Source organism: Chenopodium quinoa, unplaced genomic scaffold (genome assembly GCF_001683475.1).
Source record: "Chenopodium quinoa cultivar QQ74 unplaced genomic scaffold, ASM168347v1, whole genome shotgun sequence".
Classification (NCBI taxonomy): domain Eukaryota; kingdom Viridiplantae; phylum Streptophyta; class Magnoliopsida; order Caryophyllales; family Amaranthaceae; genus Chenopodium; species Chenopodium quinoa.
Window position 1 is genome coordinate 2830130 of NW_018744996.1, and position 17161 is coordinate 2847290.

Here is a 17161-nt window from a genome sequence, read left to right on the forward strand (position 1 = left end):
CCTAATACAAGAAAGATAATTGGTCCGGTGTCACAAATTGATCTTATATTATTCCAATTAGCTTTGAATATTGAAATGATGACAATTTAGCACTACCTAATCTCCTTTTGCTACAGGATTTTAACCATATGATTCAATTGCATTACTTCTTGCTTGGTGTATATCAGAGCTTGCAAATCTATCATTACCATATTCATTCACATCTTTTTTCAAGAAAAAAAAAATGGATATTGTTGGCACAGTGCTATCAGTTGCTCAAACTCTGCTTACTGCGTTGCAGTGTTCAGAGCTTCAAGAGATCCTTACAGTCTTTGGCTACAAATCCCAGCTAGATGAGCTCCGACGCACCGTCTCTGCTGTCAATGCTGTGCTTCTTGATGCAGAGGCCAAGCAGGATCTCTCCCATGAAGCACAGCATTGGCTCAAGGAGCTCAAGGGTGCGGTCTTTGAAGCAGATGATCTGCTGGACGAGTTTGTCACTCTTGCTGAACAGAAGAAACTCTTGGAGGCTGGTGGTAGTCTCTCTAAAAAGGTGTGTCGTTTCTTTTCTGATAACCCACTAGGTGTTGCTTATAAGATGTCTCAAGGGGTTAAGAAAATCAGGAAGAAACTGGATGCTATCGCTTACAGTACTCGGTTTAGCTTTAAGCTTGATCCCGAGCCTATCCGGAGGAGAAGGCCCGAGACCTGTTCTTATGTGGATGCAGGTGATATCATTGGAAGAAAGGATGACTTGGAGAAGATTATTGGTATGATGCTCGATTCTAATGTGCAACGCGACGTATCTTTTCTCACGATTGTGGGAATTGGGGGGTTGGGCAAAACAGCCCTTGCTCAACTTGTGTATAACGATCCAAGGGTTACAAGTGCATTTCCGTTGAGGTTGTGGACTTGTGTCTCTGATCAAGATCAGAAGCAACTGGATATAAAAGAAATTCTTTGTAAGATTTTGGCTTCAACTCCTGGTAAGCCTGACGAGTACTCCTCCATGGATCAGGTTCAAAAACATCTACGCAATAAACTAGCAGGCAATAAATACTTGCTTGTTTTAGATGATGTATGGTCTGAGAAGTGTGATCAGTGGCGTGCCCTGGCAGGATTCTTAATCGGAGGTCAAAGAGGAAGCTGGATTGTGGTAACAACACGTTCACAAGTGACAGCAAAATTTATAGGAGATGGTCTAACATACGAGCTCCAAGGCTTGTCAGAGGAGAATTCTTGGTGCTTATTTGAAAGGATGGCTTTTGGATTGCAATCTTCTATGCCTCCTGACGACTTGGTCAAGATTGGGCTAGAAATTGTTAAAGGATGTGCTCGAGTCCCCCTTGCTATCAGAGTGGTAGGAAGTCTCTTATATGGTCAAGACAAGAGTAAGTGGCTATCGCTTGCGCAAATACCATTAGCCAACCTCAGAGAGAGCCAGAATGACATCATGCCTATATTGAAGCTGAGTTATCATAATCTCGAGTCTCCATTGAAGAGTTGTTTCAGCTATTGTGCATTGTTTCCTAAGGATTATAAGATAGGAAAGAAGAAGCTAATAAGCCTTTGGATGGCACAAGGCTATATCGTCCCTTTGGATGAAGGTCAAAGCATTGAAGATGCTGCTGAGGAATATATTTCAATTTTGTTGCGAAGATGTTTCTTTCAAGATGTAGAAAGAGATGTATATGGTGATATTGTGTGTTTTAAGATACATGATCTTATTCACGATGTTGCTCAAACAATAACCAAACTGGAGATTTGTGCAACAGATACCTTTGGCGGCGGTGTGGATGATAATTTTCGTCATCTGTCTGTTACCAGAAGCAAAGTAGCAAGATGTACATTAAACAAGTCTCATATTCGAACATATCTTTGCGTTGGCCACTGGAAACAAGTGGTGAGAATGGAGCAGTTCTTCAAGGAGGCATTATTAGCTAATTGCATTCACCTCAGGGCATTGGATTTGTCTCACTCAAGTATCAAAACATTGCCTGAATCGATAGGTGAACTGTTGCATTTGAGGTATTTAGATCTCTCATGGAACCACAGACTTGAAGTGCTTCCAAAGTCAATTACAAAGCTATGTAATCTACAAACCATAAAGTTAAGTAATTGCTTTCGATTCAAAGAGTTGCCAAAAGATTTGAGCAGGCTGGTGAAGCTTAGGACCTTATGTACGTTTAGTTGCGCCAAGATGACTTGTTTTCCCAAGGGGATGAGTAAGTTGACTGGCCTTCACTGGCTTAGTGATTTTATAGTCGGTGGTGAAGGGAGTTATTCAACTACAAAACAATGGTTTGATGGACTGGAAGATCTAAAGATGATGAACAACATCAAAGGCTGTCTTGATATTTGGTTTAAATGGCCTAAAAATGTTATTAAGATAGATGACAGCAGAGCTGAAGGATATTATCTAATGAGTAAGGAACATCTCAAGGACCTTACATTTCATTTCGATCACCGGGTGGTTGATGGAGATGTGGATACTGAGGAAGCAAGAAGATTAATGGAAGAGCTGCAACCACATTCGAATCTCAGGCGGTTAGAAGTATGGGGGTACCGTGGTGTGAGAATGCCTGGTTGGGCAACACTTCTCTCAAATCTTGTACACATTCTTCTTTGGAATTGCGAGGAGCTGGAGTACCTGCCATGTCTGGGAAACTTGCGACATCTTAAATTCCTCGGTCTTAAGAGTTTGCCTAAGTTGGAGTACATAAAACTTAGCTCATCAGTTTTCAGTTCCACGCCTGGATCAGATTGTGCTCAAGGAGTGTTATTCTTCCCCTCCTTGGAATCCCTTGAGTTGTTTCATTTGCCGAAGTTGAAAGGATGGAGAGATGATCTTTTTCTCCTTGAAGATAACAAAAGCATGCAATTATGTCTCTCTGAACTGAGAATAGTGAATTGCCCAGAGTTGACATGTATTCCGTTGTGTCTCAAGGTCAAGGATCTACAGTTAGGTAACTTCAATAAAAGACTGAAAGTATTTGATTCTGAAAATTCGAGTAAAAGTAGTAAATTAAGGACGGTGGAAATAGACAATGTGGTATGGTTAAATTCTCTGTCCATGGTGGCTTTTGAGAGTCTTGAAAGCTTAAGAATTGAGGGGGAGGTGGAGAGCTTGGAAGAAGTAGAGGAGGTGGAGAGCTTGGAAGAAGTAGAGGAGGTGTTTCGCAACTGCTCGTTTTCTCTGGAAAATTTGGGATTTTTTAATTGTGACAAACTAAGGAGTATTTCTGGAGGATTAAAGCATCTCACTGCCTTAAAGACATTACTGATATGCAACTGTCCTAATGTGAGGCTATCAGAGGATGGCAGGCCATGGCAATACCTTCATCACTCTCTCCTCTCTTTGGCATTTATTAGTCTTCCACAGCTAGTGAGTCTGCCTGATTGGATGCAATCCTTGGCTGCCCTCGAATACCTTTGTATTGAAGATTGCAAAAGACTTGAATCAATTCCGAAATGGATGCCCAAACTCACCTCACTTGAAGAACTTGTGCTCTTAAAATGTTCCAAAAGCCTGGAGAGTAGATGTCAAAAAGATCCCCCCGGGGAGGATTGGCCTTACGTCAAACACATCCCCGTCATCAAATTCCAAGAGAATTAGTCATCACTTATTTCCGCAGCTTCTCTATAATCATTGTTATTCCATAACCAGGCACGCGAACAAGCAAATTCTATTCCCGGCAATACAATTGACATCATATTTCCTATGTTCCATAATACAATATTTTCAAGCATTCTCATTTTATATACTAACAGCATTGCTGATTTGCTGCTCTTCTAGATGGGTCTTGTGCTGATTTGTAATAAGTTGTCACAGTTTGGAGTTATATGATCATCAATCAATTAGAATTGCTCTGGCTTATTTTGCTCAAATTGATTCATCTCTAGGCTCTTTGCTAACAGTAATTCTGCTTTAAATGGTGTGCTAACACTAACAGTAATTCTGCTTTAAATGGTGTGCTAACTATTTTTGTTACGTATTTTGAGTAAAAATCAAGGTTGAAATTCTACAATTGAAATTCCATCATAGCAAACATGGTTTGCAGATGAGGTTTCTAAAGTAAATAGTAAGAACAATCTTTAATTCTTTCGGCTATGGTGGTTGAGCACTTGAGCTTAGAACATTGTTCAAGAATCATGGGGTTAATGTTGTCGAACTAGCAGTGTGAACTGTGAAGTCATATCTTCTTATGTGATACCGATACATTGGATTTTTGTTGTTGATTCTAGGCATAGAGGTCTTCTCCAAACCCACCTCTCTCCGGTAAACTTTGGGGGTTTGGAGGGAACCGGGATATAAAATTGCAAAAATGCGAACCAAACAAGTATAAATACATTGTGGCCGATAAGTTTGATAGGCGATTATTTTAGCTATGCCTTTTATTGTAGGAAGTCATCTTGCTACTTTTTAAAATTTATTTTTGGGAGGAAGAACAAAGAAGAAAAGGTGTACTAGTAACTCTACATATCATTTAATCCACCTTGTATAGGAACCTCGTGCTCTCTCTTCTGTAACTATAAAACGTGTTACATCTAATAATCAACTGTAGTGTTAAATCAAACAAAGCATTTCTTAGACTCTAACTGCAGTGTTGCCGCCAAAACCACCACCATTTCCTCTCTCCGCCATAATCGCCGCCGCAAACCCCAACTCCATGTCTTCACCGCCGCAATCGCCGCCGCAAAAGAAGCAGAAAACCGCCACAAAAACCCAGTTTTCAGACATTCTGGAGGACATCATACTCAGTGAAATCCTCCCAAGACTTCCCGCCAAAACCCTAGTTCGATTCAAATCCGTCTCTCGTGAATGGAAATCGGTCATCTCAAGTACCCAATTCGCCAAAACTCATCTTACGCATTTGCCTTCTCTCTCCTCGAGGTCTGTTCTTACCCTTGATTATTCTTGCAACTTTGAGGCTCTTGATTATGGAGATTACAATCTTGATTTCTGCAGATTTGGCCCTAATGATCGTTTAATTGCTTCCAATAATCTTGATTTCAGCAAAGGCCCTAATAATGAACCTTTCAATTGGTTGGTTGGTTCTTGTAACGGTTTAGCTTTGTTGGTTCCAGATACTTGTTTTAAATCCGATTTTCGTTTTGTGGTTTATAATCCTGTTCTTCGTACTGATGCTGATGCTTTTATTGAGATTCAACATCCTCAAGGATTTAATATTCCTACTGATCCATTGTTTTATGATAACCTTAGTTTTGGGTTTGGTTATGTTTCATCTCATAAGGATTACTACATTGTTGCCATTAAGTTTCCTGAGTGCTTAACTCGTCCCGAGTTGGTTGCCTTTGTATACTCGTTTACAACCCGAGAATGGAAAATAAAAGAATCACCGCGAAAAGATCAGGAAAATAGGCTGGTATTGCAAGATTACTGGGTTAATAGAATTGGAGTTCTGGTGAAAGAAACTTTGCATTGGGGTATTGCAATAGGGGAGAATAAATGTATTGTTGTCTTTGATTTGATTAGTCAGGGAGAGTTTACAAAGATGGAATTGCCTTATGCCGATTTTGGGGAAGGTGTAAACTTTGCTTTTAGTTTGTGCTGTTTGAATGATTGCTTGTGTGCTTGGGGAATTTATGATGTTGGAGAAGTAGTAGAGATGTGGACGATGAAAGAATATGGAGTGCAGGAATCATGGACCATGTTGTTTCGTCATAGATCGGTGGATTATTATTGTCGTGATTTTTTTGGATTAACCAAATCTGAAAGGGTTTTGGTTTCCTACTCTAGGGATGAGCTAATGCTTGCTGACTTCAGTCGTGATCCTCCAGAAACTTTTTTGGTTCCTGAATTTGTGGACAAAGTGTGTGTCGTGGATTACGTTCAAAGCCTTGTGTCACCTCTTGCTGTAACTGGAAGGGAAGAGGATGGATGACGGTATTGATACATACATTGTGAAAACGGCAGATGAAAGTCTTTGCTGAGAAGCTTAGTTACTGGGTTGGATACATACATTGCGGAAGTTAGCTGCTTGTGTTGATACATACATTGCGAAATTCAGTTGCTCATGTAGGTACATACATTGCAAAAATTAGTTGCTCCTGTAGAGATACATATATACATCGTGAAATTTAGTTGCTTATGTTGATACATACATTTGTCATTCTGTTGATATCCCTTTGTAAGTCTTTTAGGATGTGGTACTGCAAATCAATGAATAAAACTTAGCCACTTGTCTCTCGAATTATAAGACAGTTTACCTGAATTTTGCTATCCTGAGGTGGTAATGAATATGAGTTGTGTTCTTGGTTTGATAAATATTTTGGGTCTCTTCTATCTCTTTTGTTGTAGATTTGATCACAAAGTGGGTCAACTACCATATGTTATTGTAGCAAAATTAAAGAATAATAATCTTGTTTGAAATGTTATTGAATTTCAATATTCTTGTAAACATAAAACTTTGGTCGGCTGATCTTCTGGAGTGCAACTACGAAGCTGGTATGTTACTAAGGTAACAAAAGTCAAGGCCACATTGTTTTGTAATTGATGTAATTACTGTTTTCCTACATCAGTATTTGGCTGCATGAAGTGTTGCAGACTGTTGTGTCGTGGACTAAGAATATGATCAGTACTCTTCAGTAATGAAACCAGGGTTAAGTAGTGAATAGTGATAGGTCATTTACTGCATTAAGTAGAGCAATGCGAGTGTTTGTTAGAAACCTTGCTCTGAACCATCAATTTGGTTTCATTTTTCATTTCATATCTGTTAGCCATGGATCATGAAATTTAATCTTACAAATTTGTGTCTACATATTATATCTTGATTTTGATGTTTATATTGTCAAAGTCCTTATTTCCCTTAGACATTTATTTGATTGAATGAATGAATCGTTTATTAAGTATCTACTGATAAAAGAATATCAGTGGGTGCCATCACTTGCAAACAAAGGGGGACAATATAAAAATGCTCTCGTCTAACTCTTAAACCCTTTAATTATTGATTTCATTTCAGCTGATCTTGTACACAGTTGCAAGTTCGTCTTGTGACCATAACTATGTTTGTTTTGTTAATGAAATTTAATTTAGTTGTTCATAGACAGTTATGATACATAATGAAAAATCAGCTGATACATTGTGAAATTTAGTTGTTCATAGACATATTTTGTGAAATAATGGTTTAATCCATGCTATTATTGGTTGATTTGTATGTTATTTTTTTCCCATAGATGTGATCATTTCTATATTGGTTTACATGATTTCAAGCTTCAAATTTCCAAATTGCATCATATATGTTGGATATCTAACCCAAAAGCTTTCCCACACTGTGCCTTAATCATGATTTTCAAAGTTTTTCTAAGGTTTATTCAACTATTGGAGATAATAATATAGAAACATCAGGTTTAAATTTGTATTCTGATGCCTTCTTGATCAGTTCATGAAATGGACTACTTTGCCTTGATTGATCTGAATCCCAAATTTCTGATTTTGAGGCTGCCTTCTATGTGGCTTTGGGTAACCGTCGTCCAATTCAAGGTCTTGATTAATAAATAGCTTGATTAATGTGTATTCCTTTGGTTTAACAGTGGAAATTTGATAGTTAAATTCAAAGTGAAGTTCCCTGATCTTAAATTGCAAAGAATTTGTGTTATTTGGGTGGATGTGTGTTTTTTTGGGTATCATTTCTTCCGCTTATGTACTTGTATCTTGTGTAAATTCTTGCTCCGCTACTCTGGAAGTACCCAATTGAGGAATTGTCATACCGACTAAATGTCACTAAATAAATGTTTCTTTTGTTTATCATGAAGATAAATTTGTATTTTTTCGGTTAAGACAATTCATATGCATTATGTATTATTCTATTGATACTCCGTAGTATTAAGATTATGACTTTTAAATTTAGGAAAAAGATATAAGAAGCTAACAATGGAAAGAATGGACAATAAATAAACATTTATTACACCGATTTCCTCGTAAATTGTCGATAAATTTCCAACTTAATACTAAAAAAGGAAGTATATTAAATGCTATATAAATGTAATACAAAATTATTATACAAAATTACAAAGTACTAAGAAACATCTATATTAGAAAAATAGACTCAATTTCTAATTTTTTTTTTTAACCAAAATATCCTCTCAATTCCCTTTTTTTAATCTTTTTTTTCCTTTTAAATAATAAAATTACCTTTGCCATGCATCATTGATAAATGATACGAGTAATTGTTTTTTCTTTTTTCCTTTAAAATATATAAATAAATAAATAAAAATTAGGGAAAATAAATAAATAAATAAACTTCTAGCATTATTTTACCGAGCTAAGTATAAAATTAGGGTTCATCTTTTTCCGTTTTTCACCTTTTGGGACTTCAAAGGTATTTTCCGCAAAAGGTAACTGTAGGCGTCAATCGAAGCGCGCCTACGTAAGCATGTTGTGAATATGTTTGGCACTCATAGGAATTGGGAATTGACATATGCAATTAGGGACAACGATTAGGGACGGACAAAGTAGGGAGCCGCCAACAAGTTTTAAGGAACTTGTAAATCGTTCACGGATCATTAAAAGGCAATCACGAAAAGGGACAACGATAGGCAACAACGATTGATCCGTGAAGGTTACACCCCATTCATAATCCATGAGATTACTAAATCCATATGGTTCGGAACCACGAAAGGAGGATCGGGGATGACGGTACGAAGTGAGTCATGGAGTCACATTCGCCCGTATTGGCCTCTACTCGATTCTTATTGTGAAAAGTAATTCCTGCGATCTCAAAGGCATACAAACAAAGATTAAATTTGCTCCAAACTATTATTAGGCTAAATTGGTTGAATGTTAATGCAACACATAAATCTAAAATATCGTGATCACTTGATTAAACAACAAGATTAAAAAGAAACCTAAACCAGTCGTTCAAATTATCTTATTAGGCGTTATACTCAATTACATATTCCCTTTAAACATGCAATATGGTGATCATTACAATAATAAAATCATCATTAACATTGGAAACATTTTAGCCATAATAATATAACGTTAGTCAAATCAAATCATAATAACCCTACTCATGATACTAGCAATATAAAATAAAATAAGTAATTAAATTAATTAATTACTCACGTTCCGTGCGCTCCTTTAAATTGCTACATCATGTTTAAATTGTTAGTAACTTCAATAAAAATAAATAATGATGGAAATTAAATTAAATAAAAGTAGAGTTGATTTGGGGCAAACCCTCAAACAGTTCTACCTTTCACGCATTGATTTAAGTTTAGAACCTCGGGTAAAGTACGAACTCCGGAAGTGCTTAGGGGATGTATTGTTAAAGAATAGGGAAGGCTAGTGTTTAGGCTAGAGCATAAGAGAGAATGTTTTGGTGTATAATAGGGAAAGAGAGAATTGTTTGGTGCCTCGAAACTAAGAAAACAGCCTTGTATTTATAGAAAAAATATGAGGGGTGAAGCACGGAACCCTAGAATTGAAGCGCCACGAAGAAATTAGTCCTAAAAATTGTCGTGTCACGGCGCAAATTGTCGTGACACGCTACAGTTTGTCGTGACACGCTACAGGTTGTTCATCATCGGATTTGGTTTTGGGGAGACTTTTTTAGGTGTCTAGAGTAACCAAAGGTGAGGTAAAAACTCAGTCCCTTGGTTAAAAAGTGGTTCCCCTAAAAAGGCACCCTGGGAAACTAAAAAACTTAGTCCCCCATTAATTGCGTCGTAAATAATTGGCTAATATTGAAACGCAGCGTTTGGAATATTTGGCTCATATTGAAATACTTCGTAATTTTCTGCTACCCACGCCACCCAACTCCTCCTTACCCACCGCCACCACCACCACCATAAACCCCCAAAAATAACATAAAAGTCCAAGAAAATTTAATCAAAAAACTGGTTCATACCAACAAAATTAAACTAATGAAAATCAACTACAAAACCCTACGAAAATCAACCAAAAAACTCACGAAAAGCAGACAAAAAAACCAACGAAAATTAACTAAAATAATCCAACGAATTTCACCCAAAAAATTACGAAAATCAACCACAAAACCCATAGGAATCAACCACAAAACACACGAAAATCAACCACAAAACCCACGAAAAAAAAAAAAAACACCCATGAATTCAAGCAAAAATCAACATGCCTTTAGCCTTTTTTTCATTTCTTAAGGTTTCAATGGTCAAATTCGACCATAAAAACTCCAGATGGTTCACCCAAAGTAGCGCAGCAATCAAGCTACTATCTCCATAAGTGCAGTAGAAATTAAAGAGGGCAAGACAAAGAGAGAGGAGAAGGAGAATGAGGAGAGACGTGAGAGGAGAGAGAGGGAGGATAAGATTGCAGGCAATTAATTTGGGGACTCAGTTTTTTTTTTTTTTTTTTTTTTTTTTTTTGGGAAAATCTACATAGTAACCTCGTTTTTTTCACTTTTCTACACTGTGACCTAACATATATGACTTTCTACGTTGTAACCCTAAATTACGAAAAGTCGCTATATGTGTGACCTCGCCGTTAAACTGTCGTTAGTTGATTCTGTTAACTTTAATTGGAGTGCGTACAGGTAGTCTGTTATTAGTTTTAGGGGGAATATTTTCCTCCAAAAAAGCCACTGCCCCACTCCTATCTTCTTCTTCCTCCTTTTATAAATCCCCTGATTTTTTTTCCCTTTTTCTAGGGCTCAATTGTAGGTAATTACAGTTTCAATTGAAGCAAGAAGTCATGTCTAGTTCTCGCTGCTCGTTCCCCTCCAATTCATCATGTTCCTTGCAATTCTTGAGCCCACGATGTTTCTGTAACCCTCCAAAACTAGCGAAGGTGAAGATTTCAACAACAACTCGCAACCCTAGGAAAGCGTTCTTTAAGTGGAACGATTGCGGCTTTTTCAAGTGGATGGATGAAGGTGATGTGCATGGTCTTGAAGCATTGAGGGCTGATGAAAACGAAATTGCATCTCTGAAGGAGAAAATAATAGAGCTGATTAGCTACATTAGGGAAGTAGTTAAAATTGGTGCTTTTATGTATGTTGTGTTACTCATAATTGTGCTGTTAAAAAGTGTGGGGTGAAGTGATTGTAATAGAAAGATTGCTGTTACTTTTATGTGTTAATGAAATGGGTGGAAAAACCCTTTTTTTTTTAGTTCAATGAAATTTCAATTTGTTTCAGTTGTTATAGTAATAATATAATGAATTCCACAATACAACAATCATAAACAGGCAACATATATAATTCTAGTAGCCCAATATATACATAATGTTAAAAGTTTGACAGCCAACATCTAACATCAATTTTTAACACCCAAAAAATCATCCACCATTTCCTACCATAAGTTTTACAGCCCAAAACATAATCACATCTTACATGAGGCTTTAAATACAAAATTCAACCAAGTGTGTTCCCAAAAGAAGCTTGAAAATATTAACAGTAGTTTAAATGTGTCCCAAAAAAAGCCATTGCCATGCTCAAATCATCCTTGACCTGTTGGAACAGAGGGGCTCATAGAATGGCAAGTTTGTTCACTATCTTTTGCCTTTTAGAAGCTATAGTTGGGGTAGGCTGAGAAAAAGGCCCTTCAGTAGTAGGAGGCTCTCTGTTTCTGTTCCTAGATGGCAGCACATATTGGCTTGAGCACTCTGCATTTGACTGAGTTGAGCTGGTACCAATCATCTGCTCAATCAAGTTGAAATCCATCTCACTCTGGCTGGTTTGCTGCCTTGTTCTCTTGCCCTTTGTTGCAGTGGTGGGTGCCTTACCTTGCTGCTCTAGAATCTCCTTCTTAGTCAAACCACCCTTGCAAGTAGCAGCATTATGCCCATGTTGTTTGCATTTGTTGCACTGAACAATAGCATACCTCTTCCCTTTTCTCTTCTCTCCTTCTATTCTCCTATTTTTGGAAGGTCTGCCAACACTTCTTTTCATTGGAGGTGGGACTAGTTTGGGAACATCCATGTCAGGCCATTGCTCAGGGGATGGAATGGGCAATATATTCCCACTGTATACCAACTTATACCTAGCCACAGAGTACCATTCCCTCACAAAATCATTTGGATCTTTCCCAACATCAAGTATGGCCCTAATTCCATGCCTACATGGAATGCCACTTACTTGCCACCTACCACAAACACAGGACCAGCTGTTCAATGACACTGGGAGCATACTTCTTCCATCAGACACTTCATACTCTCCCCTCCTAGAAGGATATGCATGGCATAACCTGGATTCGATCTTTGGTCAAAGCCCTAACCCTCTCTCTAATGGTAGGACAGATGTCTTCCTCCACCCATTGCTCAACCAGCTGTTGCCTTGTAGCATGCCTAACCGTAAACAATCCTCCTAATTCTTGTCATGGTATAAAAAGATTAGTGAAGTCAATAATCACAGACCAACATATATAATGATGGTGTTAACAAATATGCTATACCTTCAAGTAGTGTTAGGATGGGATAACACCTACCTACACCAATAGTGTTGTTGAAACTATCAACAAAATTGTTGGTATTCTCATCACAAGACAGTTGGAGGTCAAATTTCCACCTTGTCCATCTATCAAGGGGCCCCAGCTCCTTAAACCACTTCACAGCTCCAAGTCCGATCCAGCAGTAGACTGTATTTTTTGTAGAGCTTTTTGGAAACTGAAGGCAGAGTAGGCATTAGTCACCCCCCAAAACAATTTGTGCATCAGGATACCTGGGTAATCAGCTTTGAAATTTTTGCATAAATGCCTTGCACAGTATCTTCTAGGAACTTTTGGTCACACTTGATCCAAAGCAGGGTCAATTCCCTAGCACAGATAAAGACACATTAGTTAAACTGACTATGATAATTAAAATACACACAACTTAGTCTTAATTTGCATAGTGAAATACAAACCTTCTGCCTATTTGACATTATAAGTCCAGTCAATCCTTCCTGTGCCAGTGAGAGTGTTCTTAAGGTGATGAAAGAACCAAGACTAACTTGTCTTGTTCTCTAAATCTACTACAGCTACTGCAATTGGGAAGATTTCATTATTCCCATCTAAAGACACAACTGATAATAAAATTCCTCCATAGTTGCCTTTCAAATGGCAACCTTCAACACCAACTAAGCCCCTGCATCCCAGAATTAACCCTTCACACTATGCTGCAAAGCTGATGAAAAAAGACTTGAATTGGAAAGGGTGTTCAGGTTGTTGTAGGGCTTTCTAGGTACAAAATGCCATTGTCCCTAGGTTTCTCTCCTTCGGCAAATGACAGTACACATTGAGATTGTGATATGACTCATATGCGCTCCCTGAATGAGGTCCATTACAATACTCTTCATTTTGTATAGGGATGAGCAAGCCATTGTAATACCAAATCTCTCCAAAAGTAATTGATTAAGTGCTTTCGCTTTGATATCTGGGCTGGCTCTAATATCTTCCAACAACTCCTGAGCTGCCCACTTACAATTACACATTAGATTATTGACCATGTTCAGGTCACATGTATGCCCATGCTTTATACTCTTTATGGCCCAAGTAAACCCATCAATGAGTATAATAGCATAAATCCTCTACTTGCATCCGCTGTCAGCACATTCAGCAGTGTATCTGTCATGTTCAGCTTTCCTCACTACCAAGCTGAATCCTTCTTGGATGCAATAGTCTGTAACCCCCCATATTTTCCTTAATAAATAATAATTATATTTTTATATACATAAATATTTTATAATAATTCTATACTTGTATGAATAATTTTTTTTGGGAAGATTTGACAAAAATAAAAACAAGAATATTTTTTTAAAACCATACTTCCATTTTTATTAAGTAATTGACTCCTTATTTCCCTCATTCACACTTTATTAAGGAAATATACTCCTTATTTCCATTCTCAAAACCCTTGTATATTACTCCTCTACTGCTTCTCCCCTTATTACTCCTCCTTCACTGTTTTCCCATTCCCCACTCACGACACTCATACAAAAAAAAAAAAAAAAAACTTTCGCTGCTTCCCTTGCTGCGCTGCTGCTGCCTCAGCCGGAACCCACCACCGCAGCGCCGCCGGCGACCCTCGCCACTGCCCTCAGCCGCCGCTGTCCAGCCAGTTTCCTCACTTCCCTCCTCTTCTATTTTCCTTTCTTTTCTTGTTTAAATTACTTTAAAGCTTTATTTTTATACGAATTTCTTTATGATTTATAATTATCATGGTTTGATTATGTTATGAGTTATAAAAGATTGTAACTTTATGGATTATACTTTATTCGAATTATGGGATTAAATTTCAGATTTAATTTATGCGTTAATTGGGGTTTTTAAATGTTGATTTTCATGATTTTAGGGTTCAATAACGTGTTGCTAAAGTTATTTAATTTGAGCATAATTTTGTTATGATTTTTGCTATGACTATGATAATTTTAATTCAACGGCAAGTTCTTAATTTTTCGTAGCTAATTTTTTTAATTTCCGTTCGTAAAATTTCTTAATCACGTTTTAATCGCATTTTGACCGTAACTCGTCTGATTTTCGCAAAAAAATAGTGTTTTTCGTGTGTAAATGATGTTCTAAGTATGGTTTTTGTGCGGTTTTTGATTTTTATCGAAGGTTTAATTGAGTTTTCATGAAACTAATTAAATTATGATTATATATTTCAAGTTTAGATTGTTGTAGTCCTATATTCTACTATTAAACTAAAATTTCAGATTTTAATCTTAACTTTAAATAGCTTTAAGTCATGGTTTTATGATGGGTTTTCAAGTTCTCAACATACTAACGTACTATACAATGATGATTTCAAATGAAAACGTTTATGCGGTTGTTTTATAATTTTAACTAAATTTTCAGATTTATAATGTTACTTTAAAGTGCTGAAATTTTATGCTATAAGCTATAATTTTATGATTTTAGCATATAAACTCATAGTTCAAGTACTAATTATTAACTTTGGCTATTGGGAATAATTTAAGAGCATTATTTCAATGATTTAAAGGATTTTAAAGTAGTTGGTATTGCTGTAAAATATATTGCTTTGGTGATTGATTGAACTACTGTTGTTTTGTTTAGGAGAGGACTTCGTAGAAGGTGACTTCTAGCCTTAAGGTGGCCAATCAATTTGTTTACTCAAGGTAAGTACAAGAATACGAGGAACCTTGATTTTAGGAGCATGTTTAGGGACTTGGAAAAACCTAGAATCATGCTAGGGAACTTGTAGATTGGTTGGAATTGTTTGGTAATGAGTTGTTTGATGATGAATGTGATAGTTAGTTTAATTCATGCTTGAGAATGTGCATTGATTTTTCCTTATGAGCAGTATTTATGCAATAATGTTCAAAGTGAGCTTAGAGGCAAAGATATAATGAATTATTTTGATTACTTATTCGTTTATATTGAAATGGAATGAGTAAAGGAAGAATTAAAGTCTTATAAGACAAAGTTGAGAATTTGTGGTGCCTTATGCACTTAAGGTGTTTATACACCGAGGTAGTTAAAGGATGCAATAATAAATGTTGTTTGTCACTGATAAATTGAGAATTTAATTGGAAACTTGAATGATTTGATTGATTGATGTATGATTGGTTGAGTTGTTTGCATATGAGTCATCACCAAATTTTAAACTGGTAAATCACGTAAAGTGAAAGAAGGATGAGCAATAAAACTCTGGATTTGTGCACATCTAGAGTAATGACAAACATGGGTTGGGGTTCACGGGGTATTAGCCGTGCACTTTTCAGAGGTCGTCTGATCTACGAGTCTCTTGTTTTAAATTCTTTTAAAATTATAATGAGTTAGATGAGATCTCATATTAGCTATGGCCACGGAGTCGCGCCCGTCTGCCATTGGATGTTTATTAATGTCTTCCGAAAGGAGGCATAGGGTTTTCTTATTTATTGTTCCGGAATGGAGCACAGGGGGACAACCCGGTCTATTGCTTAATCCAATCAATTAATGAATTGATCAATGCTATTTAAATAAAAACTTAGTAATGAGTAACTATGGAGTCATGTGTTCGAGTCGATGATAATATTATGAGTGTATGGAATGTTTGTTGGTATCATGCTAGAACTCTTTACTATATTTCGTAACTTGTATGTACTCAGCGTTGCTGATTGCGTGCTTTTGTGTGTTTTTCTTTGGTCATGGCCTTCGCCTTCAATGACCCTGTAATGATCCAATTATTACACTTGTGATATTAGGGAGCAGATTCATCACAGGTTTTTGCATAAACTGTCTTGCATCAGGGTGATGGGATTTGAGTAGAGAGTTGGTTAACCAGTTAGCTTATTTCATAACACAGATTGAATTTTATTTTGGTGTTGGTTCCATTACTTCCTATTTTACTGGATTTTGAATAAGGGTCGTTATGGTTCCAACTTGTAAGACTTTGAGTTTTGACTTCCAGTTTTGAAACTTATATTCTTTTTAAAACCAAGTTAGTTTTCCGCTGTTATACAGATTTTATAGGTCTTACAGGTTTTACAGGTCTTACAAGTTATACAGGTTTTACAGGTTATACAGGTTATCACAGGTTTTTAAGGTTTTCTTTTAGAGAGAATTATTGGGGTGTTACATAGTCTCTAAGGGCATCCTTGAAGTGATCCCTATCAACAAACAATTGCCATGGTCTTAAGGAAATTCTCCCAACCTCTGCATCATCATACACCTCACCCTTTTTAAGCAACTTTCCCATATAACCCCCTTCAGCATCATAATATTTCTCATTAAACCTGAATGGCTCCCAACCTCCATCAACATAATTTTGCTGCAATAACTCACCCACATTCTCCTCCACTACATCTGGATCACCATCCTCACCTTCACTGTCAATCTCAATCTCTTGCTCTTCTTCAGGTATGTACTCACCATCACTCTCAGAACTGTTGCCATCATCACTATGCATGATATCATCATCATTAACCTGGACCCCACTTGCACCTCTTCTCCTAAGTACCCTACCACTCCCACCTTCTGGTATAGTTTGGGATGACTGACTGTGTGGAACAAACAAACCCTTAAGCTTTGCAGTGCTGTTGGGCAATTTCTTACCATGAGGAAAGAGAAGTACTCTACTTTGGCAAGTTTCAGTTTTTCTATAGTAGGCTCAGATGGGGGTTCATTTTGGATATTTTGTGGTGGTCTCAATGGTGCCTGCCTAAGATTTGGGCTGGGGTTAGCTTGCAATAGCCTTGGACTTCTTCTGTGTGCAAAAGAAAGCATTTGGGATTCAGAGTTATTTCTATGAAAGAAATCATCATCACAT

At 37.1% G+C, this 17161-nt stretch overlaps 2 protein-coding genes and 1 long non-coding RNA gene across 3 annotated transcripts; all 3 read left to right on the forward strand.

The window, feature by feature from the left end:
* The first annotated feature begins 223 nt into the window (after positions 1 to 223).
* Positions 224 to 3595, forward strand: LOC110707188 (disease resistance protein RGA2-like). The gene has a single exon (XM_021885194.1). It carries the CDS (start codon positions 224 to 226, stop codon positions 3593 to 3595), a length of 3372 nt encoding a protein of 1123 aa, XP_021740886.1.
* A 1054-nt stretch (positions 3596 to 4649) lies between these two features.
* Positions 4650 to 5885, forward strand: LOC110707189 (F-box/kelch-repeat protein At3g23880-like). The gene has a single exon (XM_021885195.1). The coding sequence runs from the start codon at positions 4650 to 4652 to the stop codon at positions 5883 to 5885; it is 1236 nt and encodes a 411-aa protein (XP_021740887.1).
* Positions 5886 to 14973: 9088 nt separating this feature from the next.
* On the forward strand, positions 14974 to 16315 carry LOC110707129. The gene is made up of 2 exons (XR_002508433.1): positions 14974 to 15029; positions 16105 to 16315. It is a non-coding gene; the product is annotated as an uncharacterized LOC110707129 (long non-coding RNA).
* The last annotated feature ends 846 nt before the right edge of the window (positions 16316 to 17161 follow it).

Coding starts and splice junctions, on each gene's coding strand:
- LOC110707188 (XM_021885194.1), top strand. CDS start 224: ATGGATATTGTTGGCACAGTGCTATCAGTTGCTCAAACTCTGCTTACT.
- LOC110707189 (XM_021885195.1), top strand. CDS start 4,650: ATGTCTTCACCGCCGCAATCGCCGCCGCAAAAGAAGCAGAAAACCGCC.